Source organism: Drosophila serrata, unplaced genomic scaffold (assembly GCF_035046125.1).
Source record: "Drosophila serrata isolate PLE 108 unplaced genomic scaffold, ASM3504612v1 contig_276, whole genome shotgun sequence".
NCBI classification, from domain to species: Eukaryota; Metazoa; Arthropoda; class Insecta; order Diptera; family Drosophilidae; genus Drosophila; species Drosophila serrata.
The window spans coordinates 6,738,780-6,757,648 of NW_028257174.1; the positions used below are offsets into that span (position 1 = coordinate 6,738,780).

General features: G+C 45.0%; 1 protein-coding gene across 1 annotated transcript; it reads left to right on the forward strand.

Annotated features, from left to right (window-relative positions):
• Positions 1 to 649: 649 nt before the first annotated feature.
• sev (receptor protein-tyrosine kinase sevenless) lies at positions 650 to 17,402 on the forward strand. Its single transcript, XM_020949292.2, has 12 exons — positions 650 to 787; positions 2,679 to 3,567; positions 9,104 to 9,178; positions 9,627 to 9,692; positions 9,760 to 10,173; positions 10,235 to 10,471; positions 10,533 to 10,861; positions 10,921 to 15,683; positions 15,746 to 16,023; positions 16,090 to 16,287; positions 16,346 to 16,794; positions 16,863 to 17,402. The coding sequence occupies exons 2-12, from the start codon at positions 2,824 to 2,826 to the stop codon at positions 17,200 to 17,202; spliced, it is 7,893 nt and encodes a 2,630-aa protein (XP_020804951.2). The 5' UTR covers positions 650 to 787; positions 2,679 to 2,823; the 3' UTR covers positions 17,203 to 17,402.
• The last annotated feature ends 1,467 nt before the right edge of the window (positions 17,403 to 18,869 follow it).

The window sequence follows — 18,869 nt, forward strand, 5'->3', positions numbered from 1 at the left end:
TCACCTCCCCGGAACGAAGTGACTGCTGCCGCCCACCTCTCAGATATGTGTTGTGTTTCAAAAGTTGCAAGTCATTGTTTATTAGTGTTCAAAGTTACTTTCTGGTCATAGATACTTACTTACTTGCTGCCCATAGATACTTACTGCTTATAGTTAATTACGAATCATAGTTATTTACTGATCATAGTCACTTATTGCTCATAGATGCTTACCGATTTTCTATCTTATTTATCAAATTCTTTAAAAACTATAAATACCATATTTGAATGTAAGTAAAAACTATCAAAACAATAAGAAGTAAACTTTTTTGTATAACCTTTATATATTTTTTTTAAAACTCGCCATAATATGAAAAGTATTCACTGATCGATGCGGAGGGTTAAATAAGTTGAAAGTTGACCTGTTGAACTGGATAACTGAATGCAGTTCTTCATTTTTTTTATTTATAATTGAATTTTTTTGGGGGTTGCCCTTGTCCGTGACGTGATCGTCGCCGTCGAAGCTTCATGGGATTCCAAGCCCGAACGACTTGACTTGATGGATGCTCGGTGGTGCTCAATCGGTGATCGGTGTCTGGTATCGGTGCTCGGCTTTCGTCTCGTCTCGTGTCTCCAACTGGGGGTTGGACTTGGACTTGGGTTTCGGTTTCGGTTTCGGTTTGGGCTTCGGTTGGGGCTTGGTCAAAAGCCCGCCGCTCGCCGGCAAATCAGTTCTGCTCCGATCGCGCCACTGCGCAGTACGTATACGTAACGCGTCCGAATACCGCTTTAAATTCAGATATCAGCGAGTGAGTTGCGCTCTTTTTCCTCTCACACTGAGAAAAATATGAAGAAAAAATAAAACATAAAAATATATACCAAAAACAGAAGTAAGATTCCTTGAATTTTGCTTGCAATAAAATAAATATATAAAAGAAAGATAAGAAATATAAAAACAAAGAGCTCAAAGTCTTAATACATATATTATTTTTGCTTAACAATTTTCTAAATTTTTTTTCTGTGCAAAAAATATAGCTAAGAATACCAGCTTGTGCAAATAATATGAAATATCATATTTGAAATTATCTTTTCCACATATTTTTATAATTTAAACTCTTTGTGTTTGTGTTGAATAAGTAAACAACTAATACAGAAATGACTCATTTTTTTCCAGTGCTGTGTGGTGAAGTAGTAGCTGTTAAGTCGAAGCAACAACTGCAACAATAAAATGCAATTAAGCTGCTCAAATCAACAATAAATTGAATTAAACCGCGTCAACTGCGCTTAACAACTTCAATAACAGCGTAGAGTGATACATGTGGGTGCTCCCCCGACTCCAGCTGATAAAAAATAACAAAATAAAATATCTAAATACTAAATAAATAATAACAAAATATTAACCCTTTCAACCCTTTCAAACCTTTCAGTAATTAATGCAAAACTCTGGCCGGCATTTGCATAAAGTTTCTCAGAATAACTTTGATGCAATTAATCCGCTGTGATCTACCATGTTTCCACTAGTTTATTCAATTTTATTTTCAATTTATTTTCGTTTGTCGGGCGATTTAATTAACATTTTGTGTTCAGAGCCACGCCATCCCATGCCGCTTGTGGTTCCTGGCAAATATGAAATTAAAGTGCAATTAACTATGGTTTTTTATTACTATATTTTGTTTTTCGTTTTTTATTTTTTGTGTGTCGCTCGGGACTTGCGGCTGAAAAGGGATTTTCGTTTGAAAGCAAGTCCGCGCTTTGGTTTTGCATCTCAATAAGGATAAATTTGTTATGCGGCTAGGATTTGTGTTTGTTGTTGGTCAAATGGGGGCGCAAGGGGTGTGGCCTATTGGCCATTTATTAAGGACGTGTTAATTAAAAGCTGCTAATGATTCTGAGCCTCATCTCTGACACTTATTGGTTGTCATATCTCTGTAATTAAACCTTTAGTAGCTATTTAAATATATATATATTATATTTATATAAATAAAAAGAGTCAATTCTTTAGTGTTCTTAAATATATACAAATCCCAGTTTACAATGCCATAAGGCATTGTTTACAAGGTTTTATATATCATTTTCGTTGAGGGCTCTCTTCGTTCAGCATTTAAATTGATAATAATAGGTTTTTAATTCTCAAGAACAGGTTCCTCTTGCTTTGAATTACTTACTAAATTATATAAAAGTAAATAGAAAAGCCTTTCAAGTATTAATAGATATCTTAAATGTAATTTTACTCAGCAATTACAACAATTAAAATACAAACCTGAGAGTGAGAGCTATTAAATAATAGAGTAGTTTTTCAATTAATGTTAAACTTATGCAACATGTTGCTCAATTGTTGCTCGGGCTGTTCCTGCAACATGTGACTAGCAACCTATGTATACTTGCTCAATAACCCTTTTCGCCCTGTTAAATATAAGTTTTAATAGTATTTTCACCATAAATTAGAGTTTTAATATGATAATTCATAGTAATTTGCTTTCCCACTTTTTTTGTGCATAATTTCTGAACTGAAATGAAGGCAAAAAGGGCTGCCTGGCTCACAGTTCAACTTTGTTTTTGAAATAAAATCAATATGTTAATTAGCTAATGCAGCTTACATTGGTTTTTTGACTTCTGAATTTCGCTTGTCTCGCTCTCACACTTTTTTGTTTGAATTTTTATTGACTCCATCGACCGATTCTGGTTCTCGGTTCGTTTCAGTTTCGTTTCGGCGCTAAAATGTAAATTGGGCTGAGGAAACATACAGAACAAAAAGCGAAGAGCGAACGATAGAAATTCGTGAATTTCGAATTTCGAATTGCGAACCCAAAACACAACGACGAGGTGAAGGTCAAGTCGCCCCCCGATGACTATGTTCTGGCATAATCACCAACAAAATGTGGATCACCAGACGACGACGGATCAGCAGCAGGAGCAGCAAAAGTCAAAGACCGCCACCAGTGCCAATCCTGCCAAGCGCCTGAACATCAGCTTCAATGTAAAGATTGCCGTGAATGTCAACACCAAGATGACCACCACGCACATCAATCCGTCACCGCAGCAGTCCAACTCCAAGGGCAACTCCTCACCCACCAAGACTGTGGTGCAGCAACAGCATCGTGGCGGCACCTTCGATCTCCGCCAGCAGCTGACCCGCCTGGGACGTCAGTTGACCAGCGGCCAGGATGGGCATGGCGGCATCTCCACGATTTTAATTGTGAATCTCCTCCTGCTTATCCTGCTCTCCATCTGCTGTGATGTGTGTCGCTCCCATAACTACTCAGCTCCACGCAGTGGACCCGAGCCCATAAAGGAGCAGCAACTGGGTCTGCTCCGACCCAAGCTGGACAGCGATGTGGTTGAGAAGGTGGCCATATGGCACAAGCATGCCGCTGCAGCTCCGCCTAGCATCATTGAGGGAATAGCCACACTAGGAAGTAGACTAATCACAGTGGCTCCGTTAGATTCTCAGCAGGAGGAAGAGCAGGGACAGGAGCAGGAGCAGGAGCAGGAGCAGGAGGAGCGACAGCAGCAGCAGCAGCAGGGCGTCGACGAGCGGATGGTCCTTGAACGTGTCACCCGGGAATGCGTCCAGCGTTGCATTGTGGAGGTGAGTACCATTTATTTCTTATAAAATCTAATTAAACTAAGCAAAAACTATATAAAGAAATTGGGGAAAAGTGCCTTAAAATGTTACAAATAATTTATAAATTAATTCCTCAAAATTGGTTCAATAGACTATAATTATTACTGAGCTCAAATTCGCTATAATTGTATCTAGAAATCATGCCCTCAATTAAGTCATAAACAATTCATGAATTCAAGTTCCAAAACTTGTAAAACAAAGCTTTAAATGTTGAAGTAATAATTATTAAAAATCTACAAAAATGTTGTTGTAGTTTTTTAACTTGAAATAGAAATATTTAAGATGCATTTGTGTCTCAGGGGTAGCCAACGACGACCATCCATCATTTGTCTCTAAAGAAACTCGACACTCGCACTCGTTGTACAAAATGTTTATTTCTAGTTTTGCATATGTCAACAAATATAATCAGCAAAAAACTAAACAAATAAATAAACATTCAGTAAAAGTGCAGTTAAGCGTCTTCAATGCCCTTCAAACATTTGTTAAATAATCACGTAGTATTGAAGATACATATCAGTATTTTATGGGTATAGACACAAAAGTATCTTTAGGATCCATAACCATACCCGGTGGCTCAATCAATTAATATGTATATACTTCCCGTTGTATTTTCATTATTTGTTGTATTATTGTCTATTGTATGTTGTTTTTTGTTATTTTATTATTCTTATTCTGGTCTTCGTATACCTCCAAGAAAATCGAAAATATCTAGGTATGTTATATATTAAATCGATATTTTAATACGCTAATTTGTGGGTAAATCTAAGTTCTTCAAATGCCATAACTAAGCCAAAAATGCATTAATTTAAATTCGGAAAGCTGTTCCATGCTAGTTTTTACAAGGTTAACAAATCTGCATACTTAGTTTTTAAGATTAGAAGTTTTCATTTTTTGTCAATTTTTCGAAATTGTAACAATGGAAAAAACGATTTGAAAAAATGGAAAATTTTTGAAATTTTTTTTTCCCTATCGGAGAAAGCTAGAAAGATTCGCCTGTTGATGCTGATCAAGAATATATATAATTTATGGGGTCGGAAATGACTCCTTTACTGCATTTTAAGCTTCTGACTGAAATTATAATACCCTAAAAGGGTAAAATTGGAAATTTATAAACGCTATAATAATCCCAGTGTCAGCTTTATAGGTTCCTTGTGTGCTTTGTTCTCAAGCTTCTGGTCAAATGAAATAGTATTTTCAAAAATAATAAGCATTTTGTCCATTAATCCTAGGGGGTTGGCTGTAAAAATAACAAACTAGAGCAAACAAAATCAAGTTGGAAAATCACTCTATTTAAAAAACCCAAATCAGATACATTGTTATCTCTCTTTTTTGGGGGCGGGCTAATAGTTGCCTCCATTTACGCGAATGACAGACTCTGGGCAGAACCAACTCTTTTTGAGGCTTTACGGAATTAAATGAATGCGGTTAATCGCTCCCTCTCACGCAGACGCTAATTAAATGATATGTGTGTGTAATTGAAGATCGTCAAGTCGGTAATCATGGACTGTGGGATTGGGGATGGGCTTGGAATGGCATGGAATGCCTGGCCAGAGTTGACATTTCAATTTGCCGCATTCGGGATTAGAGTCGGTGGCATTATTTGGGTTGTGTTCATCAGGTCTTTATTGCAATTTGCATACAGCAAGTGGGTTGCATATGGGGCGATGTCGCTGCCCTGCTCTCATTCTGTTCGCATTAACTACTCCCCTGCCAAGTTTAAACTAGTTTTCTATTATATAATTTTATATAATTTTTTCATACTCTCCTGCAGGATGAGTAATTAAAAATATGGGGGAAAAAATGTGTAATTATGCAAGAGCTTTGATACGTTATACATTTTGTTTTGTTTATTCTGTGAACATGTGTTAAGGGCTTGGTTATATTGGGCAAAAATATAGTAAACAAATTAATTATGGAAGTTTAAATAAGGAAAGTATAAAATGATTAAAAAATTGGCTTTGCCTTCACTTGAAATATATTATACATTTTATTGAATGTGTTTTATTTCTATAACTTTTTGTTCATTAATAACATAAAATTAGTTAAAGAGTTCTAATTCGTTTGTTTCTCCCTTAATTTAAATAGATTTCCACTAAGAAATCCTGGTTTAAAACTTTAATATCTATTTCTATTTCTGTTTAAAATACTCAGCTACACCAACAAACAATAGATGGCGATGTTTATAGTGATTTACTCAAGTTCGATAATGATGATGATGATAATTGGTATATTTCGCTGAACAAAGCGTTTTGTTTACTCAAAACTATATGTTTGTGTGGCGTCAGCATTTATGCATCCATATACATATGAACATATACGCATATATACAGATATCCGATATACTGGCAGTAATTAGTACATTATGGGTGGTGCGTGTGTAATGGGAGTAAGCTGCATGTTAATCAGTGGCTCCAACTTGCACTTCATTCATTAGCGGAGCGCCATGGCCGACACCCGACACCCGGATGCCAATTAAAATTAATGATAACCCAGCGATATCTGTGATTGCTATCAATGAGCTGGCAAGTATGGAGATTGGATCGGGAATGGGGGAATAGCCGGGTATTATTATTACAATTAACTCGCCAGTGGGAGTTGGAGATTTAAGGATTCAACAGAAAGTAACACAGTTAATCCTTTGTGTTTGGGGTTTATAAATAGTTTGCCAAATAATAACAAATGTATATATAAGAAAGTCTTTGAGACCATTTTCAATCATTGCTTTTATATTTTATATTGGACAGGCTTCAAATATCTTTTTCGAAACATTTCCCTGTAGAAATTGCCTCAAAACCCACATGAAAACTGACTTAATCAATTCAATTAATCATTTTAATTTATCATTTTAATTTATCATTTTAATTATGACCAAACTCCGGATGGAAATTGTATTCAATTAGAAAAATGTTAATTGTCGTTTCGTTAATTCAAGTTCCGCTTGTACTTGGCGGAATAGTGACTCCAACTAATCATTTAAGCGGCTGGAACCACTTATCCCTGGTCTGGCTGGACCAAAACTGGAGCAAACCTCCTCCTCCTCCGTGTGCCGATCCAGCAGCTGGATTTCGCATAACCCAGAAAGGCGATGCTTTGCCTGGTAGCGAACAAAAGAAATTTCATTAAGATGTTTTTGCCTTGCTCTATACACTCGCATCGAGAGTGAGCTAAATGTTTAGCCAATTTATGTGTGTGCTCGCATATGTAGGTGGAATCACAATTGGGGGCAAATTAATGGGTCTAGCTGGGGGTTCATGGGAGGATTTAATTTATATTTTTTGAGATTAGACATATGTGTTTTTTATTATTTTTTAGCTAGGTAATACTTTAAATCAAGTGCTGTTTGGTCTGAAGATATGTTAAGCTGAATCTCAAGGATGCTAAATTGAGATTTTATGTTCTTTAACAAGGCTACAATATAATATTTCTATTGATTCTTATAATACTTAATACTTCATTTTATTATTTATGTTTTAAATCTACGAATTTTTGTATTTTTTTTGAGCCTTGTTATATATATATTAAATAATTTAAGATCTTTTGACTGAGCTATTATTTTAGGCTTTGGCAGCAGTGATGTATGCTATGATTTTAACGATAGAAGAAACAATTATTACACACTTTATTATTATTCATTATTATTTTTATTAAATTTGCTTATTTATCATTTATATTTTTCCTTTTTCAACCTATTTCATATTTAATATTTTTGTGTTAACTTATAATATAAATATATTTGAATACTTTAAGAAGGGATTATTGCATATTTTAATATTAGTTTTCCTCGATCAAATTTACTTTGTTTATTATTTTCCTTATATAATTTTATAATTGCTATCACCAATTTTCTATTAAATACTTTATTTTGTAGTTAAAAAAATACATTTTTAAATTAATTACTTGCTCTCATAAATCTCTCTCTTGCTGTTATCGACACACAAGTATATTTTCTTTGGCTCGCTTTTCCAAAGGCTGACGGCAGCAACAACAATGGCACAATAATGGTGTCAATAACACACCACCCTGCCCACTGCCCACCTCCCTCCCTCCCCCCTATGAGAGGGTGTGGGACTGTGTGTGTGTGTGTGTGGGTCGGTTTCCGAGTTAATGTAATAGAAATTGTACAACAAAAGATGAGCAATGACGACACGAAAGCCCCCAATGCCAATTAGTCCCGAGCCTCAGGCTCAGGCCCTCTTCTCGTCTTCATCTCGGTTCTCAGTTCTCGCTTTCCTCCAGAGAAAGAGAGAGAGAGACATAATAAGAGAGGGAGGGAACTCGAGAGCTATTTCTGTTTGTGAAAAAGCCAATCAAGCTAAATTAATAAAATATTACGTAGAATTCTAAATTAAATTGACGCATGTGCGCAAAAAAAATAAATAAATAAGGAAAGTACAAACAAACTGGGCAGAGGAGAGGAGGGGAGAGAGCCACTCATGTGGATGGATGCTATGGGATGCTGTGGGATGCTGTGTGATGCTGGAGAAAGAAATCCGTTTGCTGGAGGGGAATCCCCTTGGTAATTGCTAGTCCATTTAGCAGCACAATTAACAAAGTTTGCCATTTTAAGGAGTTTCTAATTGGTTCAGAGAGTGCTGGCTCCCAAAAGGACTAAACTGCGTTTTAAGCACATGTTTTCCCAAAAGGATTCTAGCGTAGCAAAAAATAATAAATATAAATATATATATCATATTTTATACTCAACTCGGAGTAGAGTAACCTATATAGTTTTAAAATAGAATTAAAATATATATATATATAAAATATATTTATTTTAAAAATATTTTGCTAACTGTAGGCATTTCTTTCAATACGAAAAATATGTTCATGTAATTAAATATGTGTACTACTTAAATTAACATACTTTTATTTCTCCTCAATCTTAAATTAAGTATATACATTTTTTTTTAGACTTAAGGCTTCGTTTATCATAAATTTGGGTTTATTCAGCCTGAGGTAGGTCTTACTTATTATGATCATCATTGGCTTAAACTTGGCTTGGAGTTTTTGTTTGTTTCTTCTTTTTCGCATGGCTGACCCCGTTTTATGATAGAGTTTTGGTCTTAACTCTTGGCTGGCCAAAGTCCATGCCAATTGATAAAGACTTTGGCGAAGATATCTCAGGGCTCACGTGCCAAAGATAAAACTCGTTTTGCTCAAATATCAAATTTAGTTTTGCTTAAATTTATGCATCAATTCTTGGTGTCGGCATTCGAGACGGAGACGCAAATAAAAATGTGATATAAACAAGAGCAGGCAGAGCTATGTTTATATTATGTGAGATATATATATAGCTATAGTGAAGTCTATATACGCTGCTCTCCAATGATAATTAATTGAGGAGACACTCGGCTGGCATTGGCCCAGAATTCTCCCATACTCAGCAAAACTGGGGACTACGTATTGTCATCTTGGTGATGTGGTCACAAAACCACGCCGCAACTTCCGTTCCCACCAAAGAGTGCTAATTGCTTTCACATTTCGATTTGGCTTTGGTTTCCAGGAGGATCTGTTTCTGGACGAGTTTGGGATCCAGTGTGAGAAGGCGGACAACAGCGAGAAGTGCTACAAGACGCGGGTGAGTATGAGGAGATTCTTCCTTTTCTTTTGTTTCTTTTTCTTTTTTTGGGGGGGTTAGTAACTTGACACTGGTTTAGTTGGACACAAACTCAAAGTGCATGATCCGTAGCCAGTCCTTCTCCCGCTCCAGGCAGCTAAGGAAGCCCTCGAGCAGGATCGTCAGGTTGTCCTTTCTGGTCTTGCTGCTGGACTGCCTGTCGCCTCGTTCCCATAATAATGAATTGATTCCTAGGGGTAGTTGGGCCATGGGAAAAAGTCTGGATTTCTTTAGACTGAAATTTACAAATAAGTTTTGATAAACTTCTCAATTTTAAATAACGAATGAAGAAGCTAAGGGGATTGGAATCAAAATAAAATAAGGGCAAGATTAGGAATATTATTTACTATTAATTTATTATTTTATTAATTTCCAATCTCTTTCTGTTTGAATCCCCTGCTTTGTCCAGTGCACAAAGGGATGTGCTCAGTGGTATCGCGCCCTCAAGGAGCTGGAGCCCTGCCAGGAGGCCTGTGTAAGTTTTAGAACTTAATCCTTGCTTCCATCTTTACTCTAATCCTGATCTTCCTCTCTCCTGGCAGCAATCCCTGCAATTCCAGCCCTATGATATGCCCTGCATCGGTGCCTGTGAGATGGCTCAGCGTGACTATTGGCACCTCCAGCGATTGGCCATTAGCTCCATGGTGGAGCGGACACAACCACAGCTGGAGCGGGCTCCACGTCCCGATGGACAGACACCGCCATTGACCATACGCTGGGCCATGCACTTTCCAGAGCATTATTTAGCCAGCAGACCCTTTAATATACAATATCAGTATGTGGATCATCAAGGGGAGGACGAGGATCTAGAAGAGCTGGATCAAGAGCAGCAGGAACTGGAGCAGGATCGGGTATCACAAGAGACCAGCACCTGGTTCAACCTGGCGGACTATGACTGCGACGAGTACTATGTCTGTGAGATTCTGGAGACTCTCATACCCTACACTCAGTACAGGGTGAGTTTGGAGTTCGGAATTACAAAGTTTCCATTCTTACTAGAACCTCCTTCTGATGCAGTTCCGCTTCGAGCTGCCCTTTGGCGAGGACAGTGACGAGGTGCTTTACTCTCCGCCCACGCCCGCTTATCAAACACCGCCGGAAGGTGCCCCCATCTCGCCACCAGTCATTGAGCATCTGCTGGCCTTGGATGATGGCCATCTGGCAGTGCATTGGCATCCTGGACGCTTTACCAATGGACCCATCGAGGGTTATAGGCTGCATTTGAGCTGCGAGGGAAATCGTAGCCAGGAACAGGTGAGTGTTCATAATCCTTTCAAGATCCGATCCCTTTAACCGAATCTCATTGAGGGGTCAGTTGGTTCCAGTTTCCCGTGGCAGTCATATCTTTGCCCATCTCCTGGCTGGTACCAACTACACTTTGGAGCTGACAATGATCAACAAGCAGGGCGAGGGTCCAGCGGCCAAGGCCTGGGCTGAGACGCAGCCTCTGCCGCCTGAGAAGCCGGTGAAGGATCTCACGGAGACTGTGCTCCTGGTGGGACGCAGGAGGATTGTCTGGCAGTCATTGGAACCGGCTGGAGAGAGCTCCACGATCTATCAGTCGCAGGAGGAGCTAGCCGATGTGGCCTGGTCACAGCAGGATCAGCAGCTGTGGCTCCTGGATGTGCATGGGGAGTTGCGCAGGTAGCGTTTTCTACCTCTACTTCTCTTCCTTGAATCCTTTATCCTTTCACTTTTTACAGCATGAAGGTGGAAGCTGGACAGATGATAAGTCCTGTTCAGAAACTGCAACTGGATTTAGGTAATATCTCCACAAACAAAGAAGAACAATGGATACCACGTCGCCTGACCTACGATTGGCAGCATCAGCGTCTCTACTTTGCCATGGATCTCCTTGGAGGGAATCACTCCAACTCACAGCTGATCAGCACGGATCTGGAGGGCAGCACAGCGGTCACACTTGGCGAAGCTCTTCACCTACCCGTGGAACAGTTGGAGGTGGATGCTCTGAATGGCTGGCTCTTCTGGCGGGATGAGGAGGGCCTGTGGCGTCAGGATCTGCATGGTGGACATCGGCATCGTCTGCTTAGGATCAGGCAGCCGGGATGGTTTGTCCTGCGGCCACAGCACTGGCTCATCCGTCTACTGTTGCCCCAGGAGGAGGAGGCGGAGGATAAGTTCATGGAGTTGAGCTATGATGGGGGCTTCAAGCATCCCCTGTCGCTGTCCCTGCCTCGGAATGGTTCCTCCTTTGCCTGGGCAACCTTTGCCATGCTGGGCAGCTCGTGGTTGCTGCCTGAGAAGGATAACCTAGTTCTAATGGCTGGTGGCCAGCCTGGAGGAGCTCTGGCTGCCATGTGGCCCTTGAAGAGCCTGCCTGACTGCTGGGCAGTGCTGCTCCTGGTGACGGATACCCAACCCCTAGCCAGCTTTGGAGCCGGCGGAGGCAAACCCCATCGTCTTAGGGCTCGACTGGGAGCTCAGGCGGCGAAGATCTTCTGGCGGGAGCCAACGCGTAATCCCTACCAATCAACGGACATGGCTCGCGGCTGGAGCTACGAACTGGAGGTCCTGGACGTGGCCAGCCAGAGTGCCTTTAGCATCCGGAATATCCGTGGACCCTTCTTTGGCCTGCAGCGCCTCCAGCCGGACAATCTCTACCAGCTGCGAGTTCGAGCCATAAGTGCCGATGGCGGAGAGCCTGGAGAGTGGACAGCTCCGCTGGCGGCTCGCACCTGGCCGCTGGGACCACATCGCCTGCGGTGGGCCAGTCGGAATGGCGGCAGACTCCTCGTCACCGACGAACTGGGCGAGCGAGCAGAGTTGCAGGCACAGCGGCTGGAGGATCAACCCGGAGCCATTACCATGGTCAATGAGAGCATCGGTTACTACGTCAGTGGAGGCGCTGGACTGCTCCACTGCGTCAATTTGCTCCACAGCCAGACAGGAGCAGCAGGAGCAGGTTGTCCCATGTCAGAGCCACTGCGTCATGTGGGCGCTGTGACATACGACTGGCGAGGAGGTCGACTGTACTGGACGGATCTGGCCAGGAATTGTGTGGTGCGCATGGATCCCTGGTCGGGACGACGTGACCTGCTGCCCATCTTTGAGGCTCGCTCCCTGGCCATGGACTCACGGCAGGGTCATCTCTACTATGCCACCGGCTCTCAGCTGGCTCGGCACGGAGCCACGCCCGAAGAGGCGGTGTCCTACTATCGAGTGAGTGGACTGGAGGGTAGTATTGCCTCCTTCGTGCTGGACACACAGCAGGAGCAGCTCTACTGGCTGGTGGGCAGTGCCTCTGCCTCGGCCCTGCGCCTGTACCGGGCTCCCTTGGCCCCTGGAGGAGGCGCCAGCAACAATGGAGCTCAGCTCTTGCGGCAGGTGAAGGGTGTGACTGGCGGCCAGAGGGTCATCCCGCAGAGCCTGCAGCTGCTGAGACCGCTGGGCGCTCTTCTCTGGCTAGAGCAGAGTGGACGAAGGGCGCGTTTGGTTCGCCTCACGTCGCCTCAGGATGCCATGGAGCTGCCGGCGCCGAAGGAAGCCTCTCCGGCCTCTGCCCTGCAGCTGCTGGATCAGCAATCTCCTCCTGCTCCGGACAGCGGTGTGGTGCCCTTGACGGTGGCTCCAGATACCGTGCGCCTGGATGATGGCCACTGGGATGACTTCCATGTCCGATGGCAACCTTCCACGTCGGCGGGTAACCACAGTGTCTCGTATCGGGTGCTCCTGGAGTTTGGCCAGCGTCTGCAGACCCTCGATCTGACCACTCCCTTTGCCCGGCTCACCCAGCTGCCGCAGGCTCAGCTTCAGCTGAAGATTAGCATCACGCCGCGCACCGCCTGGCGAAGTGGTGTCACCACTCGTGTCCAGCTTACTACTCCTCCGGCGGCACCCACACAGCCTCGTCGCCTGCGGGTGTTCGTGGAGCGTCTGTCGGCCCCCCTCTTGGAGGCCAATGTGAGCGCGGTTCTCCGCTGGGACACTCCCGAGCAGGGCCAGGGTCAGGAGGCACCTGCCCAGGCGCTGGAGTACCACATCAGCTGCTGGCTGGGCACGGAGCTGCACGAGGAGCTGCGCCTCAACCAGAGTGCCCTGGAGGCACGTGTGGAGCACCTACAGCCGGACCAGACCTACCACTTCCAGGTGGAGGCTCGTGTGGCCGCCACAGGAGTTGCCGCGGGAGCCGCAAGCCATGCCCTTCACGTAGCCCCCGAGGTGCAGGCTGTGCCAAGGATCCTGTACGCCAATGCGGAGTTCATTGGGGAACTGGACCTGGACACGAGGAGTCGTCGGCGACTGGTGCACACGGCCAGTCCAGTGGAGCATCTGGCGGTAATGGAGGGTGAACAGCGGCTGTTGTGGGTCAACGAGCACGTGGAGCTGCTGACCCATGTGCCGGGCGCAGCTCCCGCCAAGCTGGCAAGGATGCGAGCTGAGGTCCTGGCCCTGGCCGTGGACTGGGTGCAGCGCATCGTCTACTGGGCGGAACTGGATGCCACGCAGGGACCGCAGGCACCAGCGGCGGTGATCTATGGCCTGAATTTGTGTCACTTTGAGGGCAAGATCCTGCAAGGCCAGAAGTTGTGGAGCACGCCCAGGGGTCGCCTGCTAAGGGATCTGGTGGCCCTGCCCAATGCCCGATCTCTGATCTGGCTGGAGTATGACCAGGAGCTGCCCAGGAATGGTTCGCTGCGTGGCAGGAACCTAACCGATGGCACTGAGCTCCAGCTGGGGACGACGGTCCAACCTTTGATCCGTTTGCATGCCGGGAGCCTGGAACCTGGTGGAGAAACCCTCAATCTGGTGGATCAGCAGGGCAGGCTGTGTGTCTACGATGTGGCCCGGCAGCTGTGCACGGCCAGCAGTGCTCTGCGTGCGCAGTTGGGTCTGCTGGGCGATGACTCCATCTCGGGACAGCTGGCCCAGGACTCGGGTTACCTGTACACTCTGAGGAATGGCAGCATTCGGGCTTATGGCCGGCGGCGACAGCAGCTGGAGTATATGGTGGAGCTGGAGCCGGAGGAAGTGCGTCTGCTGCAGGCCCATAACTACCAGGCCTACCCTTCCAAGAGCTGTCTCCTGTTGCCAGCAGCTGCTACTAGTCCTGGAGGATCTCCGCTAGGGGAAGCAGCAGAGTGCGAGGAGCAGGCATGTCGCTTGAAGTTGCCACAGATCATGGCTTCCAGTGAGTGCTCAATGCCTGTGCCTGGAGTCAGCTATCAATTGAACTTGACTCTGGCCAAGGATCAGGAGTTGGAGTCACCTACACCGCCGTCTCTGGGACACTGGCAGCTCAGCGCTGGAGATACTCTAAGCATCTCCAATCTCCTGCCCTTCACTCGCTACCGCTTGGATGGTGTCATTAGTAGCTACTATCAGAAGAGACTGGGTCTGGCCAGTGGAATGGTGACGCCTCTGGAACTCCTGACTGCTGCAGCTTCTCCTTCAGCTCCAAGGAACTTTAGTGTTCGGGTGCTGAGTCCCCGGGAACTGGAGGTCAGTTGGTTGCCACCAGATCGACTCCGCAGCGAGAGTGTCTACTACACGCTCCACTGGCAAAGAGAGCAGGAAGGCGAGGAGGAGCAGGATCTGGATGAGGAGAAGGACTCGGTGCAATCCCTTCGCCTGGAGAAGGCGGGCAGCCATCGCCTGGCGGGCATCAAGCCAGGAACCGGGTACCGTCTGTGGGTTCAGGCTCATGCCACGCCCACAAAGACCAATAGCACTGGACGCTTGCATGTGCGCAGTTTTGCTGAGCTGCCGGAACTGCAACTTCTGGAACTTGGACCCTACTCCCTCAGTCTCACCTGGCCGGGTACACCGGATCCTTTGGCATCTTTACTCCTCGAGTGTCGATCCCCCAGCGAGCAGCTGCGTCGAAATGTGGTGGGTAATCACACGCGGATGGTGCTGGAGCCCCTGCAGCCACGCACAAGGTATCAGTGTCGCCTGCTCCTGGGCTATGCGGTCACCCAGGGAGCTCCACTCTATGCCGGCTCTGTGGTGGACTACGAGACGCTGGGAGATGCACCGAGTCAGCCGGGTAAGCCGCAGCTGGAGCACATTGCGGAAGAGATATTCCGAGTGACATGGACAGCGGCACGCGGCAATGGAGCACCGATTGTCCTGTACAATCTGGAGGCCTTGCAGGCACGGAGCAATGGTCACCGACGGCGGCGTCGAAGACGAAGAAATAGCGATGGATCCGTGGAGCAGTTGCCTTGGGCCGAGGAACCTGTGGTGGTGGAGGATCATTGGTTGGATTATTGCAACACCACCGAGCTGAGCTGCATTGTGCGAAGCCTGCACTCGAGCAGGTTGCTCCTGTTCCGGGTTAGGGCACGCAGCCAGGAGCATGGCTGGGGTCCTTGGAGTGAGGAGAGTGAACGAGTGGCCGAGCCCTTTGTTTCGCCAGAGAAGCGTGGATCCCTGGTCCTGGCCATCATTGCTCCAGCGGCCATTGTGTCCAGCTGTGTCCTGGCACTAGTCCTGGTGCGCAAGGGTAAGGAATCTCTTGGGAAATCTTTACAAGACTCTTGTTTTAATATATTTTCCACCCTCCAGTTCAAAAGCGTCGCCTGCGAGCCAAGAAACTCCTCCAACAGAGCCGTCCCAGCATCTGGAGCAACCTGTCCACACTGCAGACACAGCAGCAACTGATGGCAGCCAGGAATCGTGCCTTCTCCACAACGCTAAGCGATGCAGACATTGCCCTTCTGCCACAGATCAACTGGAGTCAATTGAAGCTACTGCGATTTCTGGGCAGTGGTGCCTTTGGAGAGGTCTACGAGGGTCAGCTGCAGACGGAAGATGCCAAGGAGCCGCAGCGGGTGGCCATCAAGGTGGGTTGTGTGAGGCTCGAGCAGAAAGGAGAAGGTTATCCCTAATCCTTTTTAAATCCTCTCCAGAGCCTGCGTAAGGGTGCCAGCGAGTTTGCCGAGCTGCTCCAGGAGGCCCAGCTGATGAGTAACTTTAAGCATGAGAACATTGTCTGCCTGGTTGGGATTTGCTTCGACACCGAGTCCATTTCGTTGATCATGGAGCACATGGAGGCCGGGGATCTTCTCAGCTACCTGCGTGCCGCCAGAGCCACCACAAGTGGCCAGGTGAGTGAGTCCTTAAATTCATGATTCTACCTCCCTAATCTCTCTAATCTCTCCTTAGGATCCTGGGCTCTCCCTCTCCGAGCTGCTGGCCATGTGCTTAGATGTGGCCAATGGCTGCAGTTATCTGGAGGACATGCACTTTGTCCACCGTGACCTGGCCTGTCGCAACTGTCTGGTGACGGAGGCGGCGGTGTCCACATCTGGATCCTTGACGGATCGCCGGCGAACGGTGAAGATCGGTGACTTTGGGCTGGCGAGAGATATCTACAAGAGTGACTATTACCGGAAGGAGGGCGAGGGCCTCCTGCCCGTCCGGTGGATGTCACCCGAGAGCCTTGTTGATGGCGTCTTCACCACCCAGTCGGATGTGTGGGCCTTTGGAGTGCTCTGCTGGGAGATACTCACGCTGGGCCAGCAGCCATACGCGGCCAGGAATAACTTTGAGGTGCTGGCCCATGTCAAGGATGGCGGTCGTCTTCAGCAGCCGCCCATTTGTCCGGAAAAGCTGTGGGTATTCCATGACTCCCCTATTTGGAATTATTAACTTATTGTATCCCCTTTCTAATGCCTCCTAGTTACGCTCTCCTCCTGCTCTGCTGGCGCACAGATCCTTGGGAGCGACCTAGCTTCCGGCGGTGCTACAACACTCTTCATACCATTAGCACTGATGTGAGACGTAGTCAGATGGTGACTCCGGTCACAACGGAGGTGGTGACCACTTCCAAGCCCGAGCCCAAGGTTCGCTTTGATGGGGAGGTAATGGAGGATAAGCCAAGGGATCGGGATAGGGATGGGGAGCGGGATCAGGCGGAGGAGAATCTCGCTCTGCGTGTGGTGGAGGGTAGTTCTAATAGCAATCCTAATCCCCTCAAGGATCAGAAACTGTATGCCAATGAGGGCGTGTCCCGACTGTAAGGGGGCTTTGGTCTCCGTCTTTCCAAAAAAATTAATTCACACGAGTAGCTTTTCGAATAATCTTAAGTGTAATTTAAATTTCTATCCCAAAAAGGCACAAGCATATTTTGACTTTAAGTAATAATAATTATTATTTTTATTTAAGTGATAATAAATATTTAATAATAATTAAATAAATAAATGAAAGGGTCCAGTAAGAAGCAGCATATGTTATAAAATCGTTGGTAAAGTGATTTAAAATCGATGTTGATACAGAAAACTTTGATTATTTTTGAGACAAATGTAAATATTGATTTTTAGCTAGCTTCTGGACTACTTAGTAGATTCTTGTACCAATTTGTTTATATCACTTACATACCAAGGAAAATTCTTATAAAACACAAAACAAAAGGTGAAATCCATCATCATTTCCATATTTGCAATTTCAACTGTATGAGGCACGTCCTTGGTAATTTATTTATCTTGTTTTTATTATTGTTTTAATTTGGTTTGATTTAATTTATTATGCTTAATTTTATTGAATTTGCCGTGAGATTTTTAATGGGCTCAAGCCAGGAAAAAGTTTCACTCGACGGGCCTTTATTTCCAACCTTTTCCTTTGTGTTTCCTTTTCGCGCGACAAAAAAAAAAAAGACCGGAGAAGGAAAACAATCAAATTAAATGTAAGGAACGTTGGTGGAAAAGTTTAGCGATACTATGGAAAAGCGATGTGATGAGGGCTATAAATAGAGCCGGGCTTAGCAAAAGGTTCTCCGAAGGTCGTCCCCGAAAGCAAACCAACCCCCAGGAAACGCAACGCGCACGCACGCACGCACAAGGACTCCGCAAGGACCGCCGTAAGGACTTCCACATGCACACGCAAAACGCAAACGCACACAGGCTTTGCTTTCACTTTCACAAACATGCAGATTTGTCAAATGTTTTGACAAACTTTTTGTCCTGCCACAAAAGCCACCAAAAAGGAGGATAAATCAAAAATTGTAAAAAGCAGCACATAAATCGATTACCTTGCCGCTAAGGTGCCCCTGTTCCGGTTAACCCACGGAAAACGGAACATAAATAAACCATTTTTAATATGCGAATAAGCAGCTTAAGGACTTACTCTCACAGGAGGGTGGTTTTGCCAAGTCTTTTAATGCATTTATATAATACATTTTTATATTAAATAAATATATATAATAAATAAAATACCCTAAAGAGGTATCATTATTTGAAATATCTCCATTAAACCTTTATTTTAAATGATAAATTCTTAACTAAGTTTATATCCTTTCTAAGAGTTCTATAAATTCGTCTTTGAAGGACTTTAGGAGCAGCTTCCTTTTTCCTTCTTGGATTGGTTTCTTCTAGCTACCGCCTTTTCTTTGCTCTGGACTCCCACTCTCTCCACCACTCACTTTCTCCAGGTGAAACGGGAGCTGGCTTCAAGGTGACTTGCCATTGATTTCGCTTATTATTATGGCTGTATATTTTTTGTATATATATATATATATTTTATTTTATTTTTGCATTCACCCTCGGTGCTCTTTGAGCTCTGTGGAGCACGGCAAGGATTTAATTTTATTGCCCCCGGGACCACCACCATCGCTGACTTATTGTGCTGATATGATTAAGTGGTTCGCTGGTTCCGAGCCGCTGACTCTGTCGGCTTTATGACAAGTGCAGGA

Bases quoted from the DNA above. Each gene is read 5' to 3' on its own strand.
- sev (XM_020949292.2), top strand. From the start codon at position 2,824: ATGACTATGTTCTGGCATAATCACCAACAAAATGTGGATCACCAGACG. The intron at 9,179-9,626 runs GTGAGTATGAGG...TGCTTTGTCCAG, and splicing joins AGAAGTGCTACAAGACGCGG to TGCACAAAGGGATGTGCTCA. The intron at 10,862-10,920 runs GTAGCGTTTTCT...CACTTTTTACAG, and splicing joins GTGCATGGGGAGTTGCGCAG to CATGAAGGTGGAAGCTGGAC.